This window comes from Apus apus, chromosome 4 (assembly GCF_020740795.1).
Source record: "Apus apus isolate bApuApu2 chromosome 4, bApuApu2.pri.cur, whole genome shotgun sequence".
In the NCBI taxonomy this organism is placed as follows: Eukaryota; Metazoa; Chordata; class Aves; order Apodiformes; family Apodidae; genus Apus; species Apus apus.
The window spans coordinates 11247542-11261372 of record NC_067285.1 but is presented as its reverse complement, the minus strand read 5'-3'; the positions used below and the strand labels follow the sequence as shown (position 1 = coordinate 11261372).

General features: G+C 45.7%; 1 protein-coding gene across 3 annotated transcripts in view; it reads right to left on the bottom strand.

Moving 5' to 3' along the window:
- SORCS1 (sortilin related VPS10 domain containing receptor 1) overlaps positions 1-12492 on the bottom strand; it is a 275819-nt gene extending 263327 nt beyond the window's left edge. For 2 of the 3 annotated variants that reach the window (XM_051619104.1, XM_051619105.1), the window contains exon 1: positions 11721-11820. In XM_051619104.1, the coding sequence (XP_051475064.1) occupies positions 11721-11750 (30 nt within the window). In that variant the 5' untranslated portion in view covers positions 11751-11820. Of the gene's footprint in view, positions 1-11720 lie in introns of all 3 variants that reach the window. The other variant, XM_051619103.1, reaches the window with a different exon arrangement.
- Positions 12493-13831: the final 1339 nt, after the last annotated feature.

Here is a 13831-nt window from a genome sequence, read left to right as displayed (position 1 = left end):
GTTGTCATCGCTTCCCTCCAAGCTGCCTGTCACAGGGTGGTTGCCAGGCAACAGCATCAACAGACAGCACGGTGGGTGGCTGGTGAGGAGGAGGAGGATGGAGCACACCAGAGTTTGCAGGGAGGAAGAACTACTCACGTTCCCATGTGAGAGGGAGGCACGGGAGCTGCTGAGTCTATCTGATGGGTTCCCAGCCTGCAGCACAATGAAAATAACAGAGATTTCGGTGACTGCAGAACACAGTCTTTGGGTGGAGGAGAAGGTAACAGGACCTTGGCCAATGGATCCTATCCAACAGCATAGTAATGCAGAGCTAGGTTCCTTGCTCCAGGCCCATAGGTGTCCATGGTCTAGCTCCCTCCATCACAGGTGGGATAGCAGGGCTCTGCTGTCCTGTCCTGCCCAGCTCACAGCCACAGCCTGCAGTTAGGGACAACTTCAACAACTTTAAAAATAGTTGCTTAGGAGCGGATGAGGAGCTTCTGATGGAAAAAAAAGAAGAAAAAAAAAAAAAAAAGAAAAAAAGGACCAAATGACAACTTTTAAAAGCTGAAAGTAGAATGGAATACAACACTGAACTTGGAGCTTTTCATTCAAAAGGCAAGCTGGAGAATGTTTTCATTTGATTTGTTTCAAAACAGTCATTTGTCATTTAAACATACATAAAAGCAGAAACAGCTGCACCTGCCCAAAGACTGCAGGTCTGCATCAAATCTTTGGGTCACAATAACCTAAATATTTACTACTAAACTTAAGCTGCTCTTCTGGAGAGGATACACAGTCACTGGATCCAGGCTAAGCCCAGATCTTTACCCTTCACAGCTCCAGCCCAGGTGCTGTCCTGCTTCATGTCTTTAGGGGAGTGTGGAAACATGCTCAAATGAAGTGGAGGAGGGGAAGTGCAGTCCCTCCTATGGTGTGATCCTCAGCCAGAATAACATCTCAGGGAATTAATATCCTCACAACTCCTCTAACTTGTGACATTTTCCCACTGACCCATGCATTTTGGTATCAAGTTTAATGCATCTGCTGTTTTGCTACTGTATCTTTTATTTACTTGTTTACACCCTCCAATTAAAAAAAAAATATTACATGTAATCAGAGTCAGAACTGACTTTGATTTACAGACAACTATTCTCAAATTTTTATTTCATTTCCAACAACGATCAATTTAAAGCTTTTTATCTTTTGTCTACAGAAAAATATTTATTTCTTGAAAGCCTGAACTAAAACTCAACAGAAAGTAAATTAAATTTCCATATATATTCTTTGGCATACAGAGCTTGCTTTTCACCACAACTATGATTTTTAACCCAGAAAAATACATATACACTTATACATAGGTAAATATTTCAAACAATAAGGTCCTTGAATATTCATTTGAATATTCAGTGAAATTAGTTCTCCTAGGCCTGTTTTCAGAGAATATTCAGTGAATGGTACTAACAACATTCTTGGCCAAGGCAAGGAATATTAAGCTGTTTCTAAGGTTTTACACTGATCCAGTCACACACACAAAAAGGGAGCACATGACCTCTCTCATCTACTGAAAATACATCTTGGATTTAAAATAAAAAATCTTCCATGCAAAGTCTATCCCATATGATGAAATGGGGTCCACTCCCACAGTAGTGGGGAATTTCCCATTGATTTCTGAATCCGGAACTTTATGATTATTTCACCCCAGCCCAAAAAAGGTGCACTTGAGAAAATCACATATTGAGCAGGGACAATTTCTGAAGAGAAAAACAAGTTTACATTTGTTATATAAAATATTTCCCTTGAGTTATTTTCTTAACCTTCAATGTAGTGGGGGAGGTGAGAATGAGGAGGGAACGGAAATATTTGGGGAAAGACGTGAGCCATCTTCACTGGGTTATCTAAGTAGCCTGAGTTTCTGTAAAAATCCCTTCACTTCCTCCTGAAGCACTGCATGAAAATGATCTGCAAGAACTCATGGCACTGCTGTCCTTAACAATCACCAGCAAAGGTGATATAACACTAACAGGATGTGACACTGTGCTGGGACCCGGTGCTGTAAGGGATCAAGAGCTTCCCACATGTAGCTGAACACTCTTCAACCAAAAAACTCCTGCCATTCCATGCCTTGGGAGCACATTTGCCTGGAAATGCCAGCTGCAAATCATCCCCTTCCATCTCTTCTCCTTCATCTCTTCATTTAACATAGCATAAGCTATGATCAAGCATCTCTTGATTTAACATAGCAAAACATGGAAGACTGCAAATGGACTGTTAGATTCCAAGGGGCAGCAAGAAGCAATACACAGGGCATGGGTGATGTTTTCATGGTGGCAGTCTGAAAATTGTCTTGATGAATTAATTTCAGACACCCTATAAACACCAGCCATATCTTGATGTACTAGAGGTGCTCCACTGTTTTTGCCAGCCCCGACCTTCCAAGAGTATCTTCCCTACCTTGCTGCTTCTGCATTAGGGAATGCAAAACTATGGGGGGGGGGGGGAAGGGTTTGTTTGGGTTTTGTGTTTGTTTATTGGGGTTTTTTTTGTTTGTTTGTTGTTTTTTTTTAATGAGGGTAACCTCTCAGGGGGTGAATGTAGGTGGTGGTTGCTGCTATCACGAAATTTGCTGCCTTATGGTCTTCTCATCCTACCCTGAAGTTCCTCAGCCACACTTCCCAGAAGCACAGTGTGGGTCAAACCCTTCATCTGGCCTGAGCCACTCACTTGAGATGGGCTTTTTCTCGTCTGGGCTATCTCTGAGTTTGCCCTTCAGGAAAAGAGAAATCACAAGACCTGTGACTGCCTTCACCTTCCTGCCCCTGTAGAAGCAGTTCTACCCCTAACCTCAGCACAGGGGGAGAGCACCGAGGGTCCTGCCCCAGCTTGTGGTGGGGATACTTGGCACTGACATCCCTCTGTAGCAGCAAAAATAGGTCCAACTTCTCACCTTCTTCCCACACACTACTTGAATCTCCACCTCTCTACTCAGCCTTATCCTCCCCACTGGCACATGCCAGGGCACCTCAGGACAGCCTGCTCTGAGCATGTCACTGGCATGGCAACACCCAGGGGAGAAGTTCAGAGACAGCTTGTCCCAGTGTGCTGTCACAGGAGAACATCCCTCCCCTATTTAGGGTTGTGATGTGACATTAAATTAAGTACTTGGAGACCCTCTAAAAGAAAGGAATTACTCTTTTGGACATACCCTAAAATATCCTGTTCTTCCTCAAAGTACTTTCCTTTTATGATCCCCAAGGAGAGAAAGTGGTACCAAGTGAAAGTGTTATTGTGTTAGCAGCACTGATAATTAGGGATTAAGGGCTCTCATGTTAACTGCTGTTTGACTTAAGAGACAGCCAGAAAGATTGAAAGTGGCACAAAAATAATTTTACTGCATTAACTTTTATATGCATTTAAAATTCAAAAATAATTAGTCTATCACCCAATGCTGCCATTTGAATTGGAATCAAGGCCCATTTTAATTTAACATAGAAATGTCAATTAGAGCTGTGGGAATCATTTGGTTTCTGGTTTCCTGGCCAGATAGGAAAAAAAAACCAAAACAGATAAAATAAGTGCCTTGTGTCAGTCTGATTTTTCTTTTTTTCTTCTGCTATGAAATTAAAACCTGAATCTACCATTCCCAGGCCTGGGAGTTAGGTAGGACACAGGATCCACATGACACCCTTGCCCTGTGAAACTAGAGGCCAGACCACCTCATATGTCACTAGACACCTCTCAGTGGGACACTGAATCAAGGCTTTTGTGTCACTGAATCATTTTTAATTATTGAATAAAAGAACTGGAAATCCATTTAAAAATGCTGCCTTGAAACAAATCAATAAAAAAAAAGCTTCATTTCAAGATTTTTATTTGTTTGGAACAGTTTCTCAGGAGTCTTGGGATCAAAAGGAAATCAGTGTGAACCTATGAAATGGTCTGGCCAAGCTACAACAGCATTTTCCAGGGAAGTGGTCTCTGGCAGGGCAGTTTCACTCGCCTCGCTGGAGCTCTGCATGAGGAGAGGGCTGAATTCAGTCTGGCGTAGAAAGAAAGGCCCAGACGATGCAGGAGTGTCCAAGGCCAATGCTAATCTTGCAGCCCTTCATGTGTAAAGCCACATCACAACAGAAAGGGTCAGAATGGTCTCTAACCTCTTCAGAATGAGTTGAGGACTTCTGACCTCCTTGCTTCCACCTCTGGACAGACCTCATCACAATTGCCAGGTCAGAGAAACACAAAAGCCTTATCTGAAGAAAGGAGGAAAGGGAGAAAACCCTTTTCTATTGTAAGACACTTTATTAAGACTGAAAACTATAATCATATTGCTTTATACAGTTTATAGCCTCTTGATATTTCACAAATACCAGTTGCAACTGTCAGAGCTCTTCCATTATTCTCCTTAATCTCCCCTCATGATGGAATTTGCAAATCCCACTTGTCAGTCTAGGTGGAAGCTCCTCACCATCTCCCAAACACTTTCACAGAGACCAGATTCAAACAACGACAAGCCTTTCTTCTGCTCCTCACGGATTCTCTTTCACCCACTGCTTTCTCTCAGTGCACAGCTGTTCCTATCAACAATTTCCTACGTATCCTATTTCACATTCTGTTTATGAAAAGCCTACATTTTAACCAGTCAAGAAATATATCTAGAGATGGATTGCAGCACAGCAGAAATTCTACAGCTATTGACTCATTTTTGCCAAATCATACACACGCACAACAAAAAAAAACCTACACACCAAAAAAAGCTCAAAACTTTCTGCTTAAATAAATTAAGTTCTATTGAAAGTCACAGGAAATTTCCTAGTGTTTTCTTTCACTGAAGGCTTGTTTTTAAAGGAGGCTGCATAACTAGAATGGATGTAAAGTCTTTTACGATCTACACAGTAGCATAAATTAGAGCACTGGAACAGGCTGCCCAGGGAGGTTGTGGAGTCTCCTTCACTGGAGACATTCAAAACCCACCTGGATGCGTTCTTGTGTGATGTGCTCTAGGTGACCCTGCTCTAGCAGGGGGGGTTGGACTAGATGATCTTTCGAGGTCCCTTCCAACCCCTAAGATTCTATGATTCTATATCTACTTCAGAAGAACAAAATCTGAAACACTTTTAGAAATATTTTAACTTTACTTGATTTATTTTTTTCTGGATTAAATCCCAATTTTTGTTTACACACTTTTTCCTCAGACCTTCCTAAATATATTTTCATCACCTCTAGCAAAAGATTAGCCTGAAACAGCCCCAGCATCTGGTGCATTATACTATTAATACTACTATATATTGCAATATTTAAGCAATGCATGCATACTACATCTCACTGAAGCATTTTAACACAGGCATCCTCCTCAGATGAATCTTTTTCTGGGACCCGTTTCCTGCACTCTAGGAACCAATCTAAATGCAAAACAACTGGCAGTGGGGTCATTCCTCACCACGCAGCTGGCTCCAGGCTCCGCAGCCATATTCATTTCCTTAAAACATCTTCTTTATAATAATGTACTTGCCATGGGAGAACGGGAGCGATGGGTTCAGTGTTCTACAAAGTAACGTTGGTCACTCACAGGATGATGCTGTCAGGTTCTTCATCCATCCCAGAAGTTTTACACTGGAGCCACAGCTCTGCCAGCAAGGGGAGGACAGAGGGTACCAACTACAGACAGATGTATGAACATAGCATCTGAGCAAAGAGGCCTCAGAGAGAAAAGATGTGAAGAGTGACAGTCTGATTTTGATGTCCCATTCTGGTCTGAACAGAGCAACACTGGCAATTTATGATACATCTGCCATGCCTTTACTGTCTCACTTGTAAAAGGGAATACATTCGTTATCATCTGCATGGAATTGTGTTCATCAAAAGGAAAAAATCTCATTCAAATTCAAGCTCTTGGGAACCTGACTCCTAGAAATTCACAGTTCACTTTCCACAATCTGTCTTACAAGCAGATACAGAAAGAACAGTGCTTGCTTCATTTAGCAAACCAGAGGCTGAAAGGGAACATGATCACTGCCTGTAAAGTAATTCCAGGGGGCGTAAGTGCCAGGGAGGGAAAATAACTTTAATTAAAAAGCACATGCACAAATGAAAAGAAGAAAATTAATCTAAATTGCCCAATGGCAATGTTAGAACAGAAATCAGACAGAAGTTTCCAACAACCAAAATGCTAAGGCTTGGAACAGCTATTCACAAAGCAAGACGGCAATAAGAGGGTGGCTTGAAGGAAACCAAAACGTATTTAAGAGGCAGTTTATGGCTGTAGGATGCAGGACCTGCTGCAGCCCTGTACCCTTCTTGAGGTTCCTAATTTATAAAGTAGGTTTGAATGCTTCAACTGAAAATCCAACAAGAGGCTAATCACAATTACTTTGTCCAGGAGGAAATACAAACATATGGGAAATATATAGGTGCACTGTTATTTTGCCTTACCTATGGTCAGCTTGTCCTGTCAGCAACACCATGTAAAATCTTGCAAGTAATACCTGTAAGCTCTCATCTTACCTAAAAGCTCTCCTATAAGAGACCTAACTCTTTGTCTGTCCTCTAGTGTGATCATATGACAACAGCAATGATAATATTGCAGGCTTCATCCTGCACTGGACCCATCAGTTGTATTGATTTTCTACTGCAGGTGGAATGTAAAACCTGTCTGACCATGGCTGTTTCACATCTGGTCCAGACTCCATCTCCATTAATCTGTTGAGGATCTTCTGTTGCACAGAACCTAGAAGTTCAACTTTTCCTTTCCAGTAATGTAAATCATAGAAGCTTGAACCAGCTGTTTAGGGGTATTGTGGCCATGTAAAAGCCAATGCCCAGGTGTACAGCAGGGTACAGGCTCAAATTATTTGCCAGACACCTTGAGATCTACACCAACACCCAGCCCAGGAGGGCACTCTATCCAGACAATGAAAAAGAAAACTGTCTTAGTAAGTGAATATGAAACCCCTCCTGCTTTCCTTAACAGCACCACATTATAGCACAAGCTCTAGCATCAGGGCTCTTGCTCGGACTCCCTTACCTTCTGAACTCCTCAAACTTTTTTGCAGTTTCTCCAGGGTGCTTTCAAAGGAACAGGTAAAACATTAATCTCACTTCAAGACAGCCTAGTACAGAATCAGTCTCGGTTTCTTGTAAGCTCTGAGAGCCATCCATATCCCAAAAGCTCATAACGGACATTTCCTAGAGATTTGCTTCTCTCCACTAAAACAAAGTCTCTCTTTTAGCTCCACACACAAATCTCTGCTAGCTGTTTTCTCCTAGTCTATAGCAGACCATTAAGGGAGCTATCAGGACTCCACATCTACAGTGTTTGGATACACCACATCAGGAAGCATGTTTGATATCTCTGCAAGCTAGGCAACATGCCAACTCCCACGCCAATGATGAAATTTCTCAGTGGCACAAAAAAGGTAAGTGATCTCTCAGAGAGAGAGAACTCTCATAAAAAACCTGGCTGCTCATGGCCTGGATGAGCACATGATCTGTTGGATCAAGCACTGGCTGGACAGTCAGGCCCAAAGAGTGGTAGTCAATGGAGTCAAAACCAGCTGGCAGCCAGTCACAAGTGGTGTTCCTCAGGGCTCAGTGTTGGGACCGTTTCTTTTTAATATCTTTATTGATGATCTTGATAAGGACATAGAGTGTATTATAAGTGAGTTTGCAGATGACACCAAGCAAGGCGGGAGTGTTGATCTGCATCAGGATAGGGAGGCTCTACAGAGAGACTTGGATAGATTGGATCATTGGGCTAATGTTAATGTTCTGGGCCACAACAACCCCGTGCAACACTACAGGCTTGGGGAAGTGTGGCTGGAAAGCTGTCTGGCAGGAAAGGACCTGGGGATTCTAAGTGACAAGCAGCTGAATATGAGCCAGCAGTGTGCCCAGGTGGCCAAGAAAGCCAATGGCTTTGTATTAGAAATAGTGTGACCAGCAGAAGTAGAGAGGTGATTGTCCCCCTGTACTCAGCACTGGTAAGGCCACACCTGGAGTACTGTGTCCAGTTTTGGGCACCTCAGTTCAAGAGAGATATCAAGGTGCTGGAGCGAGTACAGAGGAAGCCAACGAAGCTGGTGAAGGGCCTAGAGAAAAAATCTTATTAAGAACAGGGGAGGTTTAGCCTGGACTTTAGGAAAAAAAAATTCACAGAAAGAGTGGTTAGACACTGGAATAGGCTGCCCAGGGAGGTGGTTGAGTAACCCTCCCTGGATGTGTTTAAGGGTCATTTGGATGAGGTGTTGGTGGATATGGTTTAGGGGAGAACTTTGTAGAGTAGGGATGATGGTTGGACTTGGTTATCCCAAGGATCTTTTCCAACCTGAATAGTTCTATGATTCTATGATCTCACTTGTCTGTCTCGTAGCAGAGATTTGAAGATTTTATCTCACAGGAACTTTTACTCCAGTTTCTACAGAGGCCAGAGGAGAGACTCTCAGAATGTATCAGTGCAGGTAAATTAAGCAATACCAGGACCCATTCACAGACTCAATAGTCTGTACTTGCATTATAATGTCAAAATATTTCTAGGCAGGGTGCTGGCACGGACTAGTTAACAACTTCCTGGATAATTCCCAGACAGTCTGGGACTTAGTACAAGCCAAAGACCATTTCCAGCACCCAATTTAGCTGCAGATGCTGTTCTCTGTTTTACAGACTGAAAGAGCTCAGGATTGTGGAAATAGCAGATGGCCTTGTATGGCCTCGCTTACCTCCAGTGGAGTCAAAAAACCTGGGGCCTTCCTGCATTTTAGTACAACACTGGATACACTCCTGGTTTCATCCTCATCAGTTATCTGACAGTCCAGACTCTACACACCTATGCTTTCCTCTGGGGAGTTCCTGCTGACTCCATCAGTGAAAAATCCAAGGTGGACAGGAGGGATTAGTACACATGTGAACTGTGTCCCTACAGATGTGAGCTGGTCACCCTCCAAATGCCCTACTACAGGTACTGCGCTGGAGGGTAAGCTGTCCAGGGAGTACCTAAAGTCACTGATGGGCCAAAATGATCCCTGATGTAAGACAATTTATCTTGGTAGTTATACCTGGATGACTTGTACTACTATTTATTATTCTTATTGTACCACTTACCAAGCATACAGCAAGTTCATTCTCAGAGCAGAATCTCATCAGTTAGATGGTGCACACACTCAACAACAAATTGCAGGCAAGCCTGAAAGAAGCTGCAAACACTGACAACAATCCCTTACAGAAATCAGAAGTCTGTTCAAGGGTCCCTTCTCCTCCATCAGAAGCATTGCAATTATATCCAAATCACTTCCAAAATATGGATACAGGGGACCACACTGAGTGTAGCAGAATCACGTACACTGCAATAGAAAACCTTGTTGGTGACAGTGTTTTCAGACTTTCTATCTAAAGGGATCTAGGGTATTTTGAGCTTTGTTTTGGATTTTTCCTGTACTCACACAGATGCTGCAAACTACAACCAGCTTCATAAAGCCCCTGTGCCTGGATGAAAGGGAAAAGCTGTTTAAGAGCAGCCCTTACCAAGCACATAAGAATGGAAATGTGAAGAGGTGTGTTGCATCCCCCTGCCAAGGCAAAGAAATGCAGGCAGGCAGCCTGCAGCTACTGCTGCTGGAGAGCAGTCAGGGCATTGGGTTACCCAGCATCCTATGGGTGGACTTGGGATCCCCTGCAACTCCTGTGCAGCCAGAACTACATACATTGGACCCTAAAGGAAGCATTTCACCACAACCCTCTCCCACTCCCAGCTTTTTCAGATGAGTGCCCAAAACCTCCACACAACCACATCAGGTCAGTGCTGATTTGGGCTACCTACTGAACACACACTGTGGCTTCAACTGAGCCCAGAAAGCCTGTTGTGCACCCAAATCCTGCTGGGGCCCAGCTTCATTTAGTGCTGTAAAGGGGATGCAATCACAGCACAAGATAGAACTGCCAGACCCCCCCAGCAGCGAAGTGGGAGCATAAGCTCCCTGTATGCCACACAACTGGCAGCACTTCAGGAAGGACAGCAGCAAATTATTTCCCCACAGCTCCCTGAAAACATTTGTACACCAAAACACTCGGAAAGTAATCAGTCCCTAGCATAGTCCCTACCACCACAGTGGGCAGAAACACACACATGTATACCTAAGCACATGTATAATAATACATATATATAGCAACAACACACGTATCTTGCTAAGTGTACAGATGAAACCTAATTGCCATGATAGACCAGGAAGACTGATACCTGCTGGGTGACTTGTTATATCAGAAGCTTTTTCATAGCAAATGGGTCACTTAAATCAGTGTCAGCCTCAATTCAATTCCTATGAGCAGACCCAAGTTCCTACAAGGCAGCTTCCGTTAGCACAACTACATAAGAGACAGGCTAGCTGAGTTGAAGGGGGAAAGTCCTTCAAAACAGAAATTACAAGTATTCTTCTGTCTATTAATTGATTAAAAAGTTCCTCATGAGACTATGTCCCAATTAACTAGGGCTGAAACCCACAGTGAGAAGCTTATGACTTCCACTGTAATGCTAAATTAGGTGGCTGTGATACACCTCAATGCAATCTGTACCAAAAGGAATTAATAATTATACTATTATTTTATTTTATCAGGCTCCTAGTACTAAAAGCTGAAACAGAGAGCAAGGATTTCTGCCAAGCAGCTAGAAATCTTTTGACATTATATAGCTGCAGATACCTTAGCGAGGATCCCAAGTCCCTCTTTCTCCTGGGAAGTTGCATTGGCAACGACCATGTTGTGCTGGTGTCCCTTTCTCTTACCCAAATTCTGCTTATTATCTGGAAGAGGTAAAGTGACCAAAGTTGGAGCATTCAGACATAGAGATCCCCCCCACTTAAGCTAGTCCACAAGGAGAGTTAATGGCAGGCAGAAAGCACTCCAGGCAACTCTGCGTTTCCCAGGCATCAGCCCTCTGGCTCCAGGTAACCTCTGCAGCAGAAGCTGCAGGAATACAGGACTCAAATCAACTTGACAGGGCTCAAGTTAACTTGGTAACTTTGATGTCATGACTACTGCTCCAGCCTGGAAGCCAGTCACCTACTTCTCTGGATGGCTTACTTCTGCTTGGCTAATGTGAGGGCTGTGCTGCTGCTATTCATGGGAAAGGTCCAGATTACATGAAAGAGAGAAGAACTGTCTCATTTTAATACCCTGGTGACAAGAGGCAAAAAAAGCAGCTTTAACCCCTGTACAGAGTCACCTCGGAGATGAAGTCCTGACACCCTCCATCTCTACATCAGCACGGCCTGGGGATGAGCCCTTGGGCTGATAGGCCCCCCAGGGCTGGGAGGAGGAGAAGGAGCAGCAGGACCAGAGGAGTTTTCCCAGGCCGTGCTTGCAGCTGAGCTCCCGGCGGGGGCTGTTACCCTGGGGGGGAAGGCAGAGTGTAAAGACGGATCCCCCCGAGACCGATCTTTCCGCTCTCCAGTGCGAGCGGCAGCACTGGCTTATCCCTCCCTGCCTCCAGCGTGACGGGGAAGGGGGCTGTGCTCAGCGGGCGGGCGGCGGAAAGTTTTTTTGCTGCAGAAGAATGATCCTTTTGAGGCACTTCTGCCCCACTGCACACTGCTAAGCGAAGCCAATCCACGGCCCCCGGAGGCGCAAAATCCCCTCATCGAAGAAGAAAAACCCAACACCCCCCCCCCCTTCCCCCCGCCCACGTAAAAGGAATAAAAAGAAGGAAAGCAAGGACAAAAAGCAAGCCCCCCGCCCGCCCCCGCGGCGGCACTCACGCTGCTGTTGTGCCCGGACCAGTGCACCATGGCTTGGTTGTGCGCCGAGTCTCCGGCCAGGGCGAAGGTGGTGCTGCCCAGCCGCAGCTCCTCCGCTCCGGAGCGGGCGGCGCCGTCCCCCGGCTCCCGCCCCGCCGTGCCCCGCGGGCTGCGGCCCCGCCGCCCCGGCCCCGGCCGCCCGCCCGCCGCGGGGGATGCGTGGCCCAGGCGGGGATGCTCTTCGGCTGGAGCCGCCGCCGCTCGGTGCCGGCTCTCCCCGGCCACTTTGTCGGGCTCCCTCCTCAACCGCCGAGTCTTCCAGCCGCTGGATTTCTGCTCCGCGAGGGAAGGGGCGAGGGGCTCTTGCAGCCCGGCATCTTCTGCCTCCATCCCGGCCCCTTGCCCTCTCTCACCTCCCTTCTCCCCTGGGAACTTCCTCTGCTCCTTTTCTCCTCGGTCGGTCCTCAAATGCATTAACAATCCCTGCTGCGGATGCTGCTGCTGCGGCTTCACCTGGGAATGGCAGGATCTGCAAGTTATTTCTGCGCCGGTAAAGCCAAAAGTGAAGAGGAAAAGCCATGTCCAGTACAGGAGAGCAACGTGCCAGGCTGGGTACCAGCCAGCAACTTTTTCCATCGCTGCTGACTGCTGATGAGTGCGAGGAAGAAAGAGCAGGAGCGAGAGAGCAAGGTGCTGCTGGTTTACCCGCCGCTGGGTAAACACAGCGACAACTCCGTAAAGTTTCAGACTCTGCTGTGTTAGATGCCGCTGGGGGGTAGGGGAGATTGCTTTCTTCCCCCTCTTTTTTTTTTTTTTTTTCCCACGCTTGTTTTCTTTTCCTTCTTTTGCACTTTTTCTTTTTTTTTTCCTCTCCCCCCTGCGCCGATTTTTTTTTTTTTTTCTTTTTTTTCACCCCCCAAGACTGGCGTTGCTGATCAGGCTTTTGATGGAAGGCAAAGCCACAACCACACGGGGGAGGAGCTGAATTGAAATCAGAAAGAGAGAGGGAGAAAGAGAGGAGCAAATCCTGGCTGGTGATCCTGGCTGGTGATTCCTGCCGGCTGCCTGTGTGGAGTCACAGCTCGCTCCTCTCCCTCTCGCTCTCTCTCTGCTCCCTCTCACTTCGCATCACTTCTGCATCACACTCCTCCCGCAGCCGCCCCGCGGGTTTCGTGAGTGGTTGGTTCCTCACTCCCCCTCTCTTTCTCACACACACGCACTCCAAGAAGGACTCACCCCAACTTTTAAACTCACACCATCTGATCCCTTCCTCCCCTGTGCATTCCCACCGGCTCAAACCCCTAAAACCTGCTTCTGAGCCCCAACGTACCCAAGCACCGCACGGGGACCGGAAGCAAAGGTGCAAAGTGAAGGTGCAATACATACATAAATGCATACATACATGTGTGTAGTCTTTCCAGAGGAAACATTTTAATTCAATTAGTTAAGCGGCCTTAAATGTCTGAGCAGGCTCTTTTGCTCCCCCCGTGACTGATGTAAATGTATTGGAGTTGCTGGGAAGAGGCACCTGTGCCTGATTTCACAGAGGGAAAGTCGCGTTTCTCCTCCTCCTCCACCTTTGCTGTACAGTCATTTACAGTAGCTGCTGATATTTAGATAAATCACTCAGGCATGGCAGAGATGTAGTCACATAAATGCTGATCGAGACAGCGACAAGCTTTTGGAAATGAAATGACAGCAGTTGGTGGGAGGGGGGATTTAGAGATTCTTCACCACTCTTTTATCACCTGTTCTGCTCTAGCTGCCTCATGTTTCCAGGAACAGCAATTACTCCCCCAGGTGCTGTGCTCCTCTCTCACTAGATCTCTTCCCCACAGAGTGGACACTACTGCTGTCCCGAGGAGATCACCAAAACCTGATTGCAGAGGTTGGTCTGCTGTCCGTGGAAGCTGCTGGTCCCTTACTGCAAACAGCAGGGTTGGTGGGTGCCCGTGCAGCAGGACAGGGGCCTGAGCTTTAACAAGTACTTGCAAATGCCCACACGCTTTGAGACTGGAGGAAATTAAAGGCTCTTCCATTGGAATTTTATTCCATCCCCATCTGCCTGCTCTCACTCATTCCCATTTGATTTCCAGGAGAGTTTATTTTTTCATTAATGTTTTTAGCATTTC